Consider the following 18,889-nt stretch of genomic DNA (forward strand, 5'->3'; position numbering starts at 1 on the left):
CTGCACTCTCCCTGCCCAGCACATCCAACCTGGGCAAACCACTGCTGATGGTAGATCCTGAGGGATCAGGACAAATGTACCAGGAGAAAGGCAGGATGGGGCTCAGGCCACATGGGGGTAGCTTGGCTTGGTGTAAGAGTGCAGCTGGGGGTATTTCGTGCTGCGGTTGCCCTTCTTGGTGCCTTGACAAAGTGACTGCAGTGCTCTGTCTGCCCTCAAACACTTGCGTTTTTCCTGCTAAACATCCTCCAGCAAATGCAACCTTCCTTTCTCCTCTTCATTAAAGTCATGGGGGCTGATGGAAGATGAAATCCTTGGACTGGAGCTGAAAGCCCATCAGCTTAGAAAGAGGGTTGTGATTTTCTGTGCTCAGCTCTGATGCACCAGTGAAGCACAGCACTTCCAGCAAGAGTAAATGATAGTACCTTGAAACCTCTTTGGCCTGGGGATCCGGAAGCACAACCCCAACATGAATGAATTGGGGTTGAAGGCAAGTAGCTTAGGAGAGTAAATCCCCCTTCCAAAGTGCTGGAGGCTCCTTCGGCTCCCCCCAACATACATGTCCAACCCAGAGTTTGCTCCCTGGGAGTGCAGTGGTAGTTTTACAGGCTCCTCTATATGTTGTCATTAGTGCTTTTCCTTTTTCCACATCCCATTGGTTTATTTAGAAGACCTAATGGCCATTTTTCATAGGAGCAGACACCCCTTCCTTGGGGCTGTCATGTCCAAAGCAAATTTTCTTGGGCTGCAGTATCCGGGAGAGCTGGAAAAGAGCTTGGTTTCCCAGCTCCACGCTGCTCTTAGCTGCTGCTCCATCATCTTTGGTGTGCGTGGCATAAGTGGATGTTGAACATGACGTGGGGCCCGATGTTTCCCTGCTGTAGCTCTGTGGAGCTCTGTGGTGGCGGCCAAACTGAGCTCACAGCACGGCAAACATTGATGCTGGGGCTCTTCAAACTGAAATTATCCCCAAGGTCTTTCTGCACCCAGTGAGTGAACAGTGCGCATTGTGACTTTGGCAGGTCCAGGACCCCTTGCTGGCCACGCGTGGTCTTTGGGCACTGAAAAGGTTCCCAGAGGACCCAAAGATGTTGCTGGGTGCCTTCAGCATCCTCTTTTCACGATGGAGCAATTAGCCAGGCTCACACGATTGCTCCTGGGGCTGTTGACAGCACATCTAGTTGCTATTCCTTTTTATTATCACATTTGCCTGGTTTTTGTCAGAACTGAGCCAGTGTCTTGCAGGGAGCAAACCTTTGTGGGTATCTGGAAGCACTTAGCGCCCAGCCGATGCTAACGGACTGGTAATGATGAGCAGATCTGATTTGTCTCTGATGATGTGGCCAGCAATGTTCTGAGTCATGGTTTTAGTCATGCGAGGTTCAGCCACGTGATTGCTAACCCCCTTCTGACTCTTTGACTTTAATGCCAGGATTAAGAGGAAGCATTATGGGGAAGAAAAATGTTAGGGCATAACTGTAAGTAAATAAATAAATGTTTTAGGTGGTTTAAAACCAGGGGTTAAGCTCAGCTCTGGTGTTTTGCTAAGATCACCCACAGAAGCAGTGACCGTCCCTCGGCTGATGGGTGGTAACTCGGGGATAGGGTGGCATCTGGATCGCATCCTGCCCGGAACCGCTCTGGTCCTCACCCACCTTTGCCACCTGATGGTCTTCCCCTGCCCCAGCTGATCCGCACCGCCGTGCTTCGAGGTTTCCCTGCCCTCCCAGTTTGTAAATAAGTTATTGTACTGTGTGAGTGCCTTCATCAGTCAGGGACTTCAGCATGGCTCGGGTTTATAAACCTCGTCTGCATTTGTAACTGGTGGGAGCAGGGAGAGGAGAATAGCTGTGACCATCACGGGACGGGGAGCGCAGCCCGCTCCATCCTGGCCGTAGCTTTTCACCTGCTTGTGCTTACGAGGTTGTTTTCCTTCAGTGTGTTGAGTTCTTGCTAAAGTAGTTAATCTGCTTGGAGGAAGAAGGTGGGGGGAGGATGGGAACAACACACACATTATAAATTGGCTCGGGGGGACGGCGAGGGATTGGAGGTGTGTGATCGCCACTGACAGCAGTATTGTTCGGGGCTTGCTGGATGGCTCGTGGAAAGGAGCAAGGGAAGGTGAGAGCAGCGTAGACAGCACACGTGCTCCAGCCTGGCGTTTTCCTCCCTTCTTCCATCCCTTAAACCCAACTAAAAGTTAATTTCTGAATAAGCCACACATTGCTTGCTCAGAATATCAATTACTCCCGGGCAAGGAGCACATCTGTAGGCACAGCAAAGCCAAACATGGGGACGTGCGCGGTGTTTGATTTGCCTCCAATGCAGATTCTCGAACAGATGCTTGATCTGCACATCGCACATCAGCTTGTAGCTCTCCGTGTACGTGACTATGGCTCGGAGGAGGAAGAGGAGGAAGGCATCTTTTGACTGTACCCAACACAAATTTCAAGCTGAGTGCTCCAGGAGCTGATGGGTGGCCTGAACACTCATAGATCCTATAGGCAATGTGGGTATTGGGCATTACCTGGTTATGCCATGGTTGTAGAGAGCAACCTTGTGCATTTTCACCTTGCAGCCACGCAGAGTTGCACTGGGTGCATCTTGGAGCCTATGTGTTGTTTATTATAATATCTCTCCTGGCTGTTGAATACTATAAAAGGAATTTTCAGCCAAAATTGTGAGTTCTCTTCCTTGATACTGTGATGCTGCAGTCTCCTGAGATCCTAATGGCAGGAAGGTTTGTTTTCTGCAGCTTAAAACAAATGTTAAAGGGCTATTTCTACCAGGCAAAATGTTTTGGGGTCTAGTTTCCTTGCTAGTTAACAGTTTTAATTGAAAAAGCAGTCAATAAGGGCATAATGCATTTTGTAATGGCATCATTCTTCTGAGGTGGTGGAAAATGCTATAATTAAGCTGATAATTAAACCCTGTGAAGTTAGTTATGATCCCTGGCAAAGGCACAGGGACGTCATGAGCAAGGGTTTGCCCAAAGTCTTGTTCTGAGTCAGACACAGAGCCCAGGAGTCCTGGCACCCCCTTTCTCATGAGTCATGCGTAGGACTAAGTCCTGCCTCTCCTCTGTGGATGAAATGACATTGTAGAAAACGCAAATTGAATAACTCAATATTTTGGGGTCGCATATGGATAAACCAAATATATGCACAGGCAGGTACTAGAATCTCTTTAGAATGCAAACTGTTTTCTTGCTAATCTGGCTAATTTCTTTAACCCAATTTGCATCATAGTGTATGGTGTTGTTACTGCCTTTCCCTTGAAGTGATGTACTGCAATGTAAATCTCCCTGAATCCACTGTCACCTTGCATTACCTTCCCCAACGTGATCCAACATTCTGTGACTGATACAATCCGACTTGATGTCATAAACTGATGCCTCCCATGGGTAAGCAGAAGGAACACATTTTCTTGCAGCCCATAAATGTTTTAAAGAATGGCTTTCCAAGTGACGGGGTGCCCACCCCTTTCCTTTTCTGCTTAATAAGCTGTCCCAGAAATGAGCTCCATCCTACAAGTGCTCAGCACGCTCCAGCCCTGCAAAGCCCTTCAGCGTGTGCTGAGCCCTGAAGGTGTGAGCAACTTTAGCAGTTGGATGGGGTCTTCCACGTTATGGGATCAAAACTATTATGAATTCCTGCTGGGTTTCCTTTCAGAGCCCCCATCGCTGGCTCACCCCTAGGATATTCACTCTCGTCTTCAAGAAATTACGGGCAGAGCCTAGTGAATAGAGATCACTATTCTGGCACACGAGCATTTTGACTCTGCTTATTTTCACATGGTGTTTCTGTGAAGATAAGGACATGGACAGATTTCAATCAGTGGTGCGTTTGCTCAGATCAAGCATATGAAATATAATAAAAAGGAGAGATAGCAGCAGCATGCAGTGCACGTGGTAAAGCTGTCATGCAGGGCTGCTGCAGGTAATGCAGTCGATAGTGACATTTTAATAGTAGCTCTTGCATTGATCTGCGTTAGTCTGATGGTTTATTTAATGATGGTTACCTAATTATTTAGCAACAACAGCTACATGGTGAGGTGGATGCAGTCAGTTCCAGCTGAATTTGAATAAAAAACAACCAAAAAGTCTTACAGTTGCTGATTCTGCTTCCATACTTGAAGGTCTAATATATCTACCCATATCAATTGGCCTAATAATATGTAGGAGGATATGTCTATGGGCTGATAGACAAAGGAGAGACATATAGACATTGAACTACCCTGTTCAGGGAAGCAGATATTTTTAAGATCCTTCAACAGGCATGAATTTCCCTTTTTTTGCCATTTTCATTAAGTATCGCCGTTCTCTGAGGGAGGAGTAATATTTGATACAATGCTCAGATAGGCTTCTAACAGCCACATGCCTCATTTACAAAACATACAATATACTGGAGGGGCTTGGGACTGCATAGGCTCGGTTCATTAATGGCAGGAGCAGTTTCCTCTTCCTGCTGATGGTACTGAAGTTGTGTCTACACTGCCTGCTCTGCATGCTAGGCACACAGGGCTTTTAAGAGATGGATGCTAATGGAAAGCTGAAATGAAATGCCTTGTGGCTTCCCAATAGTCTGGCTCTTCTCTCTGCGTGTACTCCCTTCCTCTGGAGGATGGGGTTGGCCCTGTAAAAGCTTTGCAGAGACCTGGCTGTTCGGCGGCTCTGTGGAGGGGAAGAGTCCTGGCTGCACTGGTGGCTGCTGTCCTCCTGCCAAAATTGTTTTTTTGACAAGTGGCTTGCCTACAAACTCTCTGGGCCTGGGGAATGACCTATTCATCTCTATTTGTGCATCACCTGGTCCTGTCTTCAGGTATGGGTACGCCACAACACAGGCCATTCATTGGGATAACAACAAATGTGGGTCTCTAGGCACCATGAAGTTGATGTAGGAGGTACCATAGGGCATGTATGGGTCCATGATATGCAGCAGATCCAGAGCAGCATGTTGGACATTGGCACTAAGTGGTACTTCAGTGAAAACACTGATCTTTTTCTTTCATTCCAGGGGATGGCCAGGTTGATTTTGATGAATTTATGACTATTCTGGGACCTAAGCTCGTATCATCAGAAGGCAGAGATGGCTTTCTGGGAAATACAATAGACAGCATATTCTGGCAGGTAAGTGGTCTTTTTTTTAAATGCAACTTTAGCCAACTATCAATAGCTTCCAGAATTGATTTGTTGAGGAGCACAAGATGTTTTGCTAAGCATGAATGCTTGTGTAAAGGCTACTCGGGTCCCTCTCGCTGTGTGCTGTGTAAGATGATCCCGTGTTGCTGGAGGGACCTGCTCTCAGCTAAGCCCTGTGTGGGAGGAAGGAAAAGCACTTGCTGCGGATGAACTGCAGTTGAACACAACAAAGCACCCAGTTATTTGTGCAACATGTTTGGGAGCATTCTGGAATTCATTTTTGGAAGAGGAAAAACATTTTTCTCAATGAGTCTCTTGAGTTAGGAACCTTGAACCTGTCTGGCTGCTCTCAGAAATGTGCCATTGTTCAACGTCCCTTGGCTGTGGCGGAGGGATGCTCCAGGCAGAGTGAGGTGTGCCATGCAGGTCACATCTGATCGGTGCTTCTGGGGTTAACTCAGGTCCGAGGGTGAGGATAACGATGTTGTGCCAGTGCAAGTTTTACCCATGGTGCTGCCCTGGGGTGGTTTGGTCCTGCCGGATTCAGGCATTGGAGGGGAGGCAGGTCTGGCAGCAGGAGCTGCCTCAAGTCTGTTGTGTAGTGTGATTTTAAACACTGGAAAAGCAAGGACAGTCCAGGCTGTTATGGTGGGGATTAAAAATCTCCCAAAACACAGAGCTGCACATTTCTTGCCAATGGATTAAATGTGTGGCCTCCTGTGACATTACTGCTCATTTCATTGATCAACCAACAGCCTTTGCTTGCTAATAAACTTTGGCTGTTACCAAGTTTATGTGAATCAAAAGAGTCAAACCTAGATATAAGCATTTCTGTCTTCTTTTACTACCCTCCAGTAGTGTCCAGACTGAATTGGGTGGAGTTTTGTAAAAGTCTTTTAAAAGTTTTTTAAAAACTTGTTCCTAGCCTCTTGGCACGTGATAGAAATAACCACGGAAATCCTGGTCTGGATTCTAGTATTCAGTCATCAAAGCAAGAGTTTGGCGTTGGTGAAGCTGCAGTGGTTTGTAATGTGTCTGGGGGGATGCAAGAGCTCAACTCACACCACGAAGGGCAGGGCTGTGGCAGTCACGAATGTTTTATTGCCTCCATTGCACCGTGCAAGCCTCATCCCAGCATGTGAGCAATGGGAGCAACACCATCCCGTCCCACTGAGCCATTGGTGCCTTCCAGACCCCCCAGCAAGACTGGCCTCACCAGAGCCCTTCAAAGAAGCAAAAATAACCGTTGGGAAAATCAAGTTCATGAGCTGACCTCTTTGGTGAAGAAGCAGAGAAGTCTGGAGGCCTCCCTGAAATTCAGCTCACAGGTTAACCTGCTGCCATTTGGTGACCCTTCAGCCCATGTAAATGCCTGCAGTGGCTTTGCTCAGAGAAAGCGAGGAAGGGAGGATGTGTGCTCTGGTTTTAGAGCAGCAGGACTCCTGAACTCAGCTTTTGCCTTGCACTTCCATGCAGCAGGGACCATGGCCCTTGTGTCCCCCCAGGCTGGGGTGGGACGAGTGAAAAGAGTGCAGAGACTTCAGGCAACTGGCCCCACAGTGGGAAGGGACAGCCCTGGGGGTTGTCTGCAGGCAGCGAAGCTTTGACTGAATTGCACAAGTACTTCAGGGCCTCAGAAAAAAAAGTTTATGGTCTTTTACTTGTAAGGGTAAAAATACATCTCTCTACATAGCACTTTCTTGGATTTCAAAGCCCTTGAAGGGAAGGCTTTATCTCACATTTCATTTCTCCTGGGGTAGGAGAGCTCATGAATAATACAGTAATTTTGCTGCTTATTCCTAAAGAAAAAGCAAGGATAAAACCATGTCGGGAAGTGCCATTCAGGGAACAGGTTCCCTTTGCCCATTCCTACCTGGCTTTACCCTAGCCCTGTGCAGGGCCATAAGTCACCTCGTCTTTAAGCAAAGCATTTACGCATCTGCATTATCTCCTGTGGGATTACATCTGATTTGAAACAAAGCCCTTTTAGGAATCGGGGCCTGGCTGTGTTTCCCATATCCCCTTGATGTGCAATTTTCACATTTGCTGGAAAGGGATGGCATGGAGAGGGGGATGAGTTTGGGTTGCTGATAGAGCACTTCACCCCTGCAGTCATCCCCAAGGAATGATTTTAAGGAGGGGATGGTGCCCATAAGCCCGTAGTTGTGACTGGTGCTAGGTGACAAGGGCAGCAAGGGTGGGACAAGAAGGGACGACTCTGCCTTGGTGTCAGCTGGCCAGGCAATGCTACCAACAAACCTCACCCCAAAACTGCAGGCAGAAAAAGGCATCCTGAAGAGGCTCTTATGTCAGTCGCAGAAGAAAAAAGTCAGGAGAGAAAATCCATGTTAGCATCCAGAAAGTGCCTTCTCCCCTTCCATCCAAACAGCTTCTCTCCAACTGTCAACAATTTTGGCTCTCAGGGTATTTTTGCCGAGGGTCCAGCTCCATACTGTGGCACTTCTGTGCAGACTCTGTTCCAAGTGCGCCTTAATAACACTTTAAATAATGCAATGACAGAGTTAAATAATAAACAGCAGCAGCAGGAGAGAGGAATTCAAAGGAACAGGCAAGGGCCTGGAGATGCATTTGCAGACGAAGCTGGGAGTGAGTTGGTGGGATACAGGAAGGCGGTTCCAGATGGCAGAAGCTGCAGAGGGGAAGGATCTTACAACAACAGCAGTGGGGCTGCAGGAGACGGGGAGGGGGTAGAAACAGTAGAAGAACAGGGAGGAGAGAGAGGGATCATGCGTGGAAGAGGCGGGCTTGAAATAATAGGGAAAGGGTGCATCCCTCCTATCGTATGTGTTGCCTAAAGAGCGATGGCCAGCCCAGTAGAAGCAGGGTTCGGCCAAGACCTGAGTGCTGGCAGGTGTTAGAGACACGGAGGGTCTCTCAGATGTATTTTCCTTCCTTGATTTCCCACGTGGGCTTTAAATTGAGTCATATCAGTGTGTGTTTAAGGCGGCTGACTCTTGCTTTCTCAGGTAGCGGCAATCAGTTCTGCTCCAGTTAGAATGGCTCTCTGCGGTCCCTCAGCTGGGTCAGGAGGTATTTAGGGGGAGGGAAAAATCATCCCTGCAAATACTATTTCAGGCCAAGTCAATATAGACCAATGATATCAGGAGAGCGGAGGAAACATGGACTCTCCTCCATCTCAGAAAGTCTGTCTTTCCTGAGTGAGATGCAGCACACACCAAGCACTGTTTTGCGGAGAACATCCCCGGGTGCCTCCTGCTCTGTTTCAAAATGGTTTACTCACCCTCATGCCAACTGTGTGCAAATGGAAGTAAAATGTACCCATGCACAGACATCTTCAACTGTCTTAAATTTTTAAGTCAGTTTTAAACTGTCTTAAATATTTTTTCTTAAATACGCAGCTGCCCAGTAACCATTAGCCTGTCCTCAGCGTGCAGGATCACGGTCAGGAGGAGTCTGAAGGCTGGAAGCATCCGAGGAAGCCCCGTTCTCCTTAGTTTGGGGCAGACCTGCCATGGCAAGCTTGCAGCAACAATGCAAACATCCCCTTTGGCTGCTTCCACAGGGTCTGCATTTATTCAAAACAAAATGTAAAGAAAAAAAGAGCATAGATGAGATTTTGGAGCTACCTATTGAACTCTGTTTTGGAAGCCAGTGGGAGGACGTGAGCCTGGCCCTGCGCAGGGGTGTTGGATGTCCCATGGTCTCTCCTAGGGTGTCTGCACCCTTCCCTCTCCATCTTTTTTCCTCTGTATTTTTAAAAAAGTGGCCACCCATCGCTTGCCTTCCTCTGCCCACGTTCTCTGAGCTGCTCCTGCCGGTGCTCACACTTATTCTCCTGAAGCTGGTTTTCTTCAGTGGGTCTGGCAGTGCTGTTGCAGTGATGTGGTAGCTGTTGCATGGTCAGAGAGATGCTATTTGATCAATTTTCAGGCGTGAGAATTTGTTTTTCCAGAGCTCGGGGAATATGAGTCTGGTTCCAGTTACACGTGGAGGGCTGTGTTTTGTACAAGTGAGTTTTGAGGCATTTCCAATGCATGGCCATTCAGGTCTGTAAAGCGATTTAGATCAAGAGCGTTACAGAAAAGACAAACATCGCACTAGTAAATATTAGCTCCTTTTTTTGGCAAACATGCTCCAAATCGGTCCACTGTGCCCTGCCATTCTGAGACAGAGAGAGGGATGAAAAGAGAGGGGAGAAACTGGGATTTCATATTCATTTACAATTTCTGCCCAGATTGTTTCTAAGTGCAAAGACCTTCAGGCACAAGTGTTAAATAGTTTGCGCAGGATGTAGTGTAGTGGATCTCCAGTCCCTGGGGGTAAGCAGCAGGAACAGAAGTAATAATCATCTTGGATTATAGGCTTTTCATTAAAATAAACCCCTCTGTCTTGGCTAAAATGCTTTTTGAAGTCAGAACAAGTTTGAATGGTTAAACAACAGGGCTGCATCTGCATTGGATGCAGAATAAATTCTGTGCCCAGCAGCACTGATGAGGTTATTTTGAAAAGTCGATAGTTTGTATGGTGATCATTTGAGAGGCAAAACACTGCCTGATATTTTTTTCCCTCTCTCTTGACTGTATGCATATGGAAGCTGCAGGGAACATAATTTCAGCCAGTACTAATGCATTGCCTGTGCAAGGATATCTGGAAGCTTTGTCTTGCATGAGGGGACGCCACTGTATCATCTGCTCAGACATGGTGCCCATTCATCGCATTAGATATCGCCCGGTATAATTCACTGGTGTTCAGGAGGAGGCTGGTTGGTTTGGAATAAATAAGGCTGCTTTGCAGGAGTGGGAAGACCAGAATACCAATGCGGTGCTTCGGGCTGGGGAGATACTGCTCAGAGATCTCATTTTTCCGCTGTAGAGATGTCTCTGCAGTTTTGGGGGGGGACAGCCGGAGGACTGGGGAGGCAGGTCCTGCAAACGGAGCAGCTCAGCAACTGCTCATGTTTTCTGGGCTTGGGAAAACCTTTTTCATCTCTCCAGGCTTCCACATACCTTTGCTCAGGAGGAGGAATACATTGCTTTTTATCATCTTTGGTGGATGAGTAGGTACAGCCAAAGCTAGATCTGCCACAGCACCCCTATGCAAGGAAGGAGGGGTAGCCAGGGACAGGCCAGAGACAGCAGAAACCCCTGTGCTCCTGAGCCACCAAGCTCAGCAGCACGCACCAAAGGGCATTTTGTTCCCTGGATGCAGGAAAAATAGAGCAAGGGCCACATCCAGTGGTGCAGTATTGCATCTGGTGCTGGCTGGGGAGGGGGCTCAGGGAGGTGAAGGGGGGCTCAGAGCTGGCTGCGAACACGGGATAGCAGACAGACCTGGCTGGGATGGGACACAGCGGTTTCGTCCTCCCAGCACGGCTGCTGATGCTTTAATGATTTGCTGTGCAAAACTGCCCATCTGTAATCTTCTTTGCAGTTGTCACTGCAAATGCAACAGTGTCCCGGGGGAGAGATCTGGGCTCTCATGATCTGGTCAATCAATTAGAGCTTTAATAGAGTGAAATGAAGGAGAAAATGTGTGGGAACCTTGGTGGCACAGGGCAGGGTACGGAGAAGTCGCAGCAGGCGATGGTATGGGAGGGAAGGAAGGAGCTGAGGATGCAGTGTCACACTGCCAGTGTGGTGTGCGAGCGGCGCATGCCTCACTGGCATGTGTCTCTCTACAAAGATGGTTTTGCTTAGAGAGGGATTTTTCTTTATCAAGTCCAGTAGATAAACCTAATGCAATTTGTCCTTATATGTGAGTTTTCTCCTCTTGTCCCTGCAGAGGAGTTAATTTGATGATAGCAAATTAGCCTTGCCGGAGTTGTGGAGAAAGTGTTTGTGTCTCCATGTGCAATTTCACGTGGTAACAGATCCAACCACCCACCACCACTGCAGACTATGGCATTGCCGAAATAACAGCTTGCCTCTCACGGCGGGGCCAGCCAGGTGTGGGGTGTATGTGGCCTCCTCTCCTCACCCTCCTCCTCCTCCTGGGCTGGTGCAGCCCCTCTGTACGGGTGTGGGATATTGCTAAACCCCAGGAGGGACCATTTTACATCTTGCGCCACAATTGCTTGCTGGTAGTGAGCTGCTCTGCTGCAAATACCCCTTGATTTCAGGATTTCAGGTGCTGCTGTTTCAGCCTTTCAAAGAACGATCTCAAGTCAACTTCTGTGAAGGACGAGAGTTAGTTTTGCAGTTTAGGATACCGGGTGATGCTTGGGATCAGTGGTGGTTCCTGGCAGGGCAGGTTTTGCAGCTGGGCTGAGTGCATGTAGTTTAGAGTGGGTGAGAAACTACTGCTGCCTGGAAAGAAAGTTGAGATTCAGGGAGGAAGGACGGCTTAATAGTATGTGCAGACTTAGTGCCCGTGTAAGTGGCCTCCCTCTTGGTGACTACTTTGGGGGTTAAATCAGGAAATGCTGCAGCTGAAAGTTTGGGTGCCAAAACTTGATGGATGGGGTCAAGGATGGGCAACTGGGGCTGTACCATTGCATCGTCCCCTCACCCATGCATGTCCTCTTCCGCCAAACAAAACCCTCCACCCCACAGCAATATTTTCAGTGTTAGCAACAACGTGGGTGCCTGCTTTTTGGTTGTTGAACCTGAAATATCTTGAAGTGATTTCCACAGAAAAGAAGTTCTGTACTTCCTAAAGATCTACCCTTTCTTGGGTTTCCCAAGCTGGATACCACCAAACTGAAGGACTGGTTGAAAGTCTTGGCATTGCCTCTCCCGCAGAAACCACTGCAATTTGGCCTGGGAGCCAAGGCAGGCACCTTTCCCACAACAGCTAATACTGGGCTCTGCTCAGCTGGAGTCATTAAATTCACCCGGTGCACTGTGAGCTCCATTGTCCTGACCGTGTTTCCAGATTCAGAAATTAAATGTGTCCTGCAATATCTGTTCCTGCATTTTAGATTTGATGTGTGGTTTCCTCCTATCCAGTTTTAAAATGTTGTGAGATTTCCCATTACAAGGACGCAGATGGCTGTGTTGCAGTGATGAGCAGAGTGACTCTAGCCATGTAGCTGGTGTGGATAGTGTGCAGTTCATCTCAGCCAACCTGGGACACTGCTTAGACTCCCTTTAGAGTTAACAGAGAGAAATAGCCACTTCTAGGGTGCAATTCAAGGGATTTGCTTTAGGCATCAACCTCAGGAAGAGATGCATCATGCTTCAAAAGTGCCAATTTTTCTCCATTTGGTATAAAGAAAGTCTAGAAAAGTGGCTCAGACGGAGATGTGTGCACTGGGGACAGCTAAATGTCATCTGATGAGTCCCACCAAGGGTTTCACCAGCTCTGCCGGTGCTAAGGCTGTTATCAGTGGAAGGAGAACAGTTCTGGTTGCCTTATTAAATCTTCTTTTGTTGACAAAGACATTCCCACTGAGTATGTGGCACTCAATGGTGGTTGTCGCAACACAGTGAAAGCTGAACGCTTGCAGGTAATGCATTCATCAACAAGAGACTTCTCTTTGTTCGTATTCTGGGTGTCCAGCCCAGAAGTGCTGTCACAGCCTCTGGTGCAGACGTGAACATTGGAGAGATTCATGGCCTGGACCATGGTGGTAAGGCTGTCCTTGGACAGTGAGACTGTCACGTCCCTGTAACCCCTTTGCAGTGTATGAAGTTGCCAGTGGCCAGGAGTGAGCAATAATGTTTGGGTGGCCTCATTTTTATCTGTTTCTATGAAGGGACCTCATTTTCACCAGTACACATCTTTCCCTGTAACAAAACCAGTTCTCCCAATTCATCAGGATCAAAGTTAGACCTCAAAACTGGAGACGCTGGAAATGATAAACTTTTGAAAGTGCTTATGAACCAAAGCAGGACTGGTACCAATAACAGGAGAAAAGCAAGACTTCATTGTCTGACTGTGTTTTGTAGCTTCAACCACCTTACACATTTAGCCTTCAGAAACACACTGCAGCTTTGGTTCAAAGTCTATTTAAAGCAGGCAGTTTATATCAAGAGGTATCCTGCCTGCTGGACGACAGCGTACGACTGTCCTGGCAGGTGGTGATTTGGCTTTGTGCACGCTCTGGAGTACTCACATACATATACTCCGTCCAGCTCTGATGGTACCGAGGTTATTTTTTCTATGCCAGCTTATATATAAACTCAGTCTGCGTCTCTGTGTGTCACTGGGATTTTTTTGCCCCTGCCTGATGGGTGAAATAGCAACTGCACTGTGATTTTCTCAGTGATTTGCTTGGAAATGTAAGGAGCAATGTGTAGGAAAGGTAAACGTGTATCATCATCGTCTGATGTGAACATGGGTACCTGGAACATGGTCTGGGGAGAGAGTTTCTTGCCTGTTGTGGACTCCTTGCTGAGGTGGGTCAGGCTCCCCAGCACCTCCGAGTGCCAGAGTACATCACTGGTGCTGGTTTTGTTGGGTTTTTCTTTGAATGCACTTTGATGGCTTTGAAAGGCACCATTGGGTGATGGAGTGGCATGCGTGAGTGGCATGTTTCATCCAGGGGAGTTTCAGGGGCAACAGTTCTGTCTTCAATTCCCATATTCCCTGCACTCCCAGCATCTGGCAGGATTTTCTTTCAGAGCAGAGACTCCACCAGTCCTCAAATCCTAAGCCAGCACCAGATCTCAGGATCCGACGTTACTCTGCACAGAGAAAAGGACACGTAAGGATCTGCAATTCAGGTGTCACCAGAGGACACTACCTTTGGCTTGGCTGGATACTTCACGTTCTTGTAACAAAATCATCTCTTTCACTGCACTGCTGTCATTTTGTTGAGGGAAATCTTAATTGACTGTAAGGAAAGTCTGATTTGTATGGAGATCAGAGTTTGGGAATTGTTTAAAACACAATTTGATGGTGGTGGCCTTTTTCTATTTCTTTCTTCTAAAGAATCCCCACTTTGAGATGGAAATCTATATAGTGCCCTGCCTCCAAGCCCTGGGTAGGTAGAGTAAAAATATTGTGAAAATTTCACTAAGGTTCTAAAGAGAAGAGTAAGAGGGAAAAACAGGAAAAAAGACACTCCATCACTCATAACCAAAAAAAAAAAAGCAAAAATGTTTGCAACAAGCGTGTTTAGAAAGAAAAATGACCTTTTATGCAAAAGAAAAGCTAGAAAAAGAAATTACTCTCTTGGGAAAAAAAAAAAGAAAGAAAGAAAGACAGACCTCTGAAAAAATGCAAATGGAGAGCTGCAAAGGACCACTGTGGTGGGGACAGGGGATAGCTCAGGTAATGGCTGAGGTTCATTAGTGTGAGCCAGATGAGCAGTGGATGCTGTGGCATTGAGGAAGGACCTCCAGGTCCTGGCTGCCAGACAATTTCTACAGCACAGCATATAACTCAGATTTTCCCAGTATGTATCCAAGATCTTCAGCACAGTTTGCTGGAGCCTGACATTTGAAGCCAAAAGAAAGCTACCTGGTACCATCGAGCCCTAAGTGACGCCCCGGTTAGATTTTATGCTTCTCAGTTGTACCAGCAAAATACCTTGTGTTACATCCCTGAAGCGGCTGACAGCCGGGGCCAGCAGCAGCTGTTGGAGCATCTCGGTGCCTCTTTCAGGTTGCAGCAGCAAGGTGCCAAGAGCTGCTGGGTTTCTGCTTGTGCAGAGGCACAAGGAGCAGCTTGTGCTAGGAATTGCCTGCGGAGGAGAGGGACATTTGCCAGCTGTCTGTGACTTGTAGTGGTGGCCGTCCCTGCCATGCCCACCCAACCTTCACCTCTGTGGTGTTCCACCCCTCCGGCACAGGGCACGCCCTTGCTGTCCCAGACTGGTGTTTCTGAGGAGCAATGGTGGTGGGCAAATTTGGTGGCCCTAGCAGACAGTTCCCCAGTCAACAGCCATCTTGAGCTGCCATCAGGATGGAGATGTTTCCTTGGCCATCAGGATGGAGAGGTTTCCCTGGCCATCCATACGGAGGATTTTCCCTAGCCATCAGGGTGGACGTGTTTCCTTGGCCATCAGGATGGAGATGCCCTGGCCATGCTGCTGACACAGCCAGCTCCATCCTGCCCCTGCCTCCTGCCCTCCACCAGCACTGAGGACAGGGGAAGATGGGGACATGGCTGTCTAATGGCCACTGGCGGCCCTGAGACCATTTCCCTCCATGCTGCTTTGCTGACCCCTCTGCATGCCAGAAGATGGGGCAGGATCTGGGCCACACACCTCCTGGTGTGCCCTGGGGTCTGCACAAGCTCCTGCCTTGGTTTCTCCAAGAACTTGTGCCGTGAGTGCTGCCAACAGGCCTGCTGCACTTTGGTTTGTTGGTTTTTTACTGTTTGGCAAGAATTTCGTGGATTGATGGGTGATGTGCAGTGCTGAGAGCGTGTTCCCACTGCTGTGAACATCACCTCTCCCTGCAAACTCCCTGCAAACACACTGGCTGAGCCAAACAGGCTGTGGTAGCCCCTTCTCCAAGGTCTGACTTTATTAATACCGTTTTCCAGCAGAGGCATGATGTAGTTTTACCAAGTGGCTGGAAAGATGCTGATCTTCAGGAGAAATTCGTTAAGGTCTTTTTTCAAACAAATTTGCCACTTCATTGAGAAACTCTTTCTTTGTCTGTGTGCTTTCTGCACCATCATTTGACTATCTGTGGAGGTTTGAATATATTTCTGTGCTGGCAAAGATAGAAATCTTACACTCTGAGAAGCGTGCAGTCTCCAGAGCTGGTAGTCCTGATGTGGTCTGTAGTGCCACAGAGAAAATTTTTTTTACTATTACTATTGAGTACCACACAACACTATGAAGTGGTAACCAAAATAAATAATTATGCAACCCGGTACATTTACGCACAGTTAAGAAAATGTATCAGGGTGCAGACACTTGCGGCAGAAGTCCAGAGCAACCTGAGAAAGTTGGTGTGTGTGTATATATATATATATATTCAATATATGTGTTAGCTTGGTAGGAAGCGTTCAAAACTGATTTTGATCCCTTTTTCAAGGAAATAAGCAGATCTAGCATGTAAGGGAAAGATCTCTGTTCAAAATGAGCCAGGATGATGTTGGAGTTCCGTCCAAAGATGTATTCTAATGTCCAAATTTCCTATGCTGAGCAGAGACACAAACCTTGGGAGATAACCCAGCAAGGTCCACAGGTGGAGTTCATGGAAATGCCCTATTTTTGGAGCAGAGCGTAGGAGACAGTTGCCTTACCCTGGAGGAGAGATGGGGAAAAAAAAAAGTAATCATATAACAATGATTTGCATGTTTTTAATCTCTTTCTACTCTTGCTGAGTGTGTTAGTTTAGATGTTTTTCCCCTGGAGGATGTCTTGCTCAGGGGATTATTAGTACAAGACGTCGCTGTCAATCCATCAGCTCCCCCCGCGCGCACGAAGCTCCAATTCCTTCGAACTTTTGGAAGTGACAGAGCAATGAAAAGACAAATGAAATAAATTGATGCTTTTTAGGGGAGCAGAGTCTGAAAAGAGCTGTCACAAAGCAGACAGGCTGTACGTAGGTGCCAGATTTCAGGGCTTTCAGGAGCTGTGATCCCCTGTGAAGATAAACCCGTGAACCTCAAGCTTCCAGCACTTGTGTCCTTTGTATTAAGAGACAACTGATCTAATATTAATATTTATTTTATGGCTAGTTGGTGTGCGGGCACACGTTTTCACAAAATTAGCCAGTATGTTAGGTTAAAATGTATCCTTTCCCCAATACTAGCTGCTTCTTGCTACGTATCAGCCCCATCCTTGCATTTTTCTAATGCCACATCTTTATTATAGACTGGTGTGAAAACTCTGCTGAACTCCCGGCTCGGAAATGCTCTTGTAGTTATTCAAATAGCCTTCAGTAGACTATATTTCTTTTTCCTACTGACATTCAAAAGTGCTTGAATCCCAAGTTTCAGAGCAGCAGTGGAATTTATTATAATCGTAAAATCAAATGATGATGAAACCCTCTAGGAACTGCTGGTTCAGCTCAGGTTCAGGAAAGGCGTGCATTGGAGTGCTGCAGAAAGAGAACACCTTTTCCTCAGGATTTTTGTTGTTTCGTTAACTTTGTAAAATGTTTAAGAGAACTTTAAGAAACCACTATGATGATGGTAGGTCCAGGCAGGTGGAGAGGGACCTCAACTCTGGTCCTGGTGTGTCCGGAGCCAGCTGAGGCTTTGCCTTCTTCTGCCTCATCTGTAGATTTCCTTGGCTTTATGTTTCTTCCTACATAGGATAGAGCTCGCTTCAGTCACATTTAAGCACTTGATTTAGGGAAAAAAGCATCAGTTTAGTGCTGCATGTGCCTCAGACTAGAGACTTTAAAATAGGTGAATAGGGAACAAGCAAACTTGTGTGGGACAGGGCTGGAGAATGGATCGGTCGAAAATATCAGCCCAAAGCAGCCTTATGGGCTGGAAGGGGATGTGTGTCAGCTATCCCAGGTCAAACTTTTGGTGCTTGCTCTCAGCTTGCTGAGATGATTTAAATTTGTGCTCAGCTTTGCATCTTCTTGATTCATGCTGGACATAAGAGAGGGAGTTGGGGTTGTTCAGCCTAGAGAAGAGAAGGCTTCGGGGAGACCTTACTGCAGCCTATCAGTACTTAAAGGGGGCTTATGAAAAAGATGACAGCAAACTTTTTAGCAGGGCCTGTTGCGACAGGACAAGGGGGAATGGCTTTAAACTAAAGGGGGGTAGATTTAGACTAGATCTAAGGAAGAAATGTTTTACGCTGAGGGTGGTGAAGCACTGGCCCAGGTTGCCCAGAGAGGTGGTGGATGCCCCATCCCTGGAAACATTCCAGGTCAGGTTGGACGGGGCTCTGAGCGACCCGATCTAGTGGAAGATGTCCCTGCCCATGGCAGGGGGGTTGGACTAGATGACCTTTAAAGGTCCCTTCCAACCCAAACTATTCTATGATTCTATGATAACAGCACAGGCAGAGAAAAGCCGGCATAAATCTTTGAAGATTGGGATCTTGGGAACTAAAGGAAGAGCTGAGTCTTGCCTATTTGTACCGTGCTCCTTCCTCCCCTATTGAAATGGTGTTTCTATTTAGGATAGCTGTGTAATACCTTAGAGAATAGTTATGCTGATGATTAGAGACGATCAAAATGTTTTCATGAATCCAATTTTATTGAAAAATTACCCTTTGTTTTTTCCCAAGTGAAACTTTCATCAAAGACTCTTTGAAATTGCCATTATTCCCAGAATTCCTGCATTGTTTTTACTGAATATGTGCCTATTTTTTATCAACATGTTTTTTACTCACAAGTAACATGGCATTCTTATTTATCTGAAGCATGTTTTTCAGCGAACAAATCAAACGGCTTTTCTATTATATCATTTGTAACAGAAAATGGATCCATTTAGGACCTGGCAAAATGAAAATGACTTAAACATATTTGATGTGGGTTTTTTCCATTTTTTACTCATAGTAATTTATCATGTATACCTGTTGGGCATAGCTTTTTGGTTGCTTCACATTGCCTGACTGGCTACCAAGCCAGCTGAAATGCACCTGATTTAGGGCAGGTATCTCTACAACTGGTGGCAGAGACTTGCAAATCTTGCTGCACTACTATTTTTTTGAGTGCATTTTTTTCTGTTGCGGTTGTGAATTGTTCTCTCTACAAAATGCCTTCAGATCTCTCTGGGTTCCCATGGGGTAAAGATGATTATGATCCATATATTGAAAAATGATCACTCCTCTGGCAGCCTGCGTCTTGCTTTTCTGACAGCCCCTCTCTCTGTGGCAGTTGTCACTAATGTTGTTTCTGGCCGTGGCCAAGGACAAGGAGGACCCTGCCATGGCAGGGTCCGGGGAAGGAGCAGCAC

At 47.0% G+C, this 18,889-nt stretch overlaps 1 protein-coding gene across 4 annotated transcripts in view; it reads left to right on the plus strand.

Annotated features, from left to right (window-relative positions):
* CALN1 (calneuron 1) overlaps positions 1 to 18,889 on the plus strand; it is a 130,252-nt gene that overhangs the window by 64,855 nt on the left and 46,508 nt on the right. For all 4 annotated transcript variants that reach the window (XM_076354735.1, XM_076354734.1, XM_076354732.1 and 1 more), the window contains exon 4: positions 5,016 to 5,128. In XM_076354735.1, coding sequence (XP_076210850.1) covers positions 5,016 to 5,128 — 113 coding nt within the window. The remainder of the gene's footprint in view (positions 1 to 5,015; positions 5,129 to 18,889) is intronic.

The sequence above is a fragment of the Aptenodytes patagonicus genome, chromosome 17, assembly GCF_965638725.1.
Source record: "Aptenodytes patagonicus chromosome 17, bAptPat1.pri.cur, whole genome shotgun sequence".
Taxonomy (NCBI): Eukaryota; Metazoa; Chordata; class Aves; order Sphenisciformes; family Spheniscidae; genus Aptenodytes; species Aptenodytes patagonicus.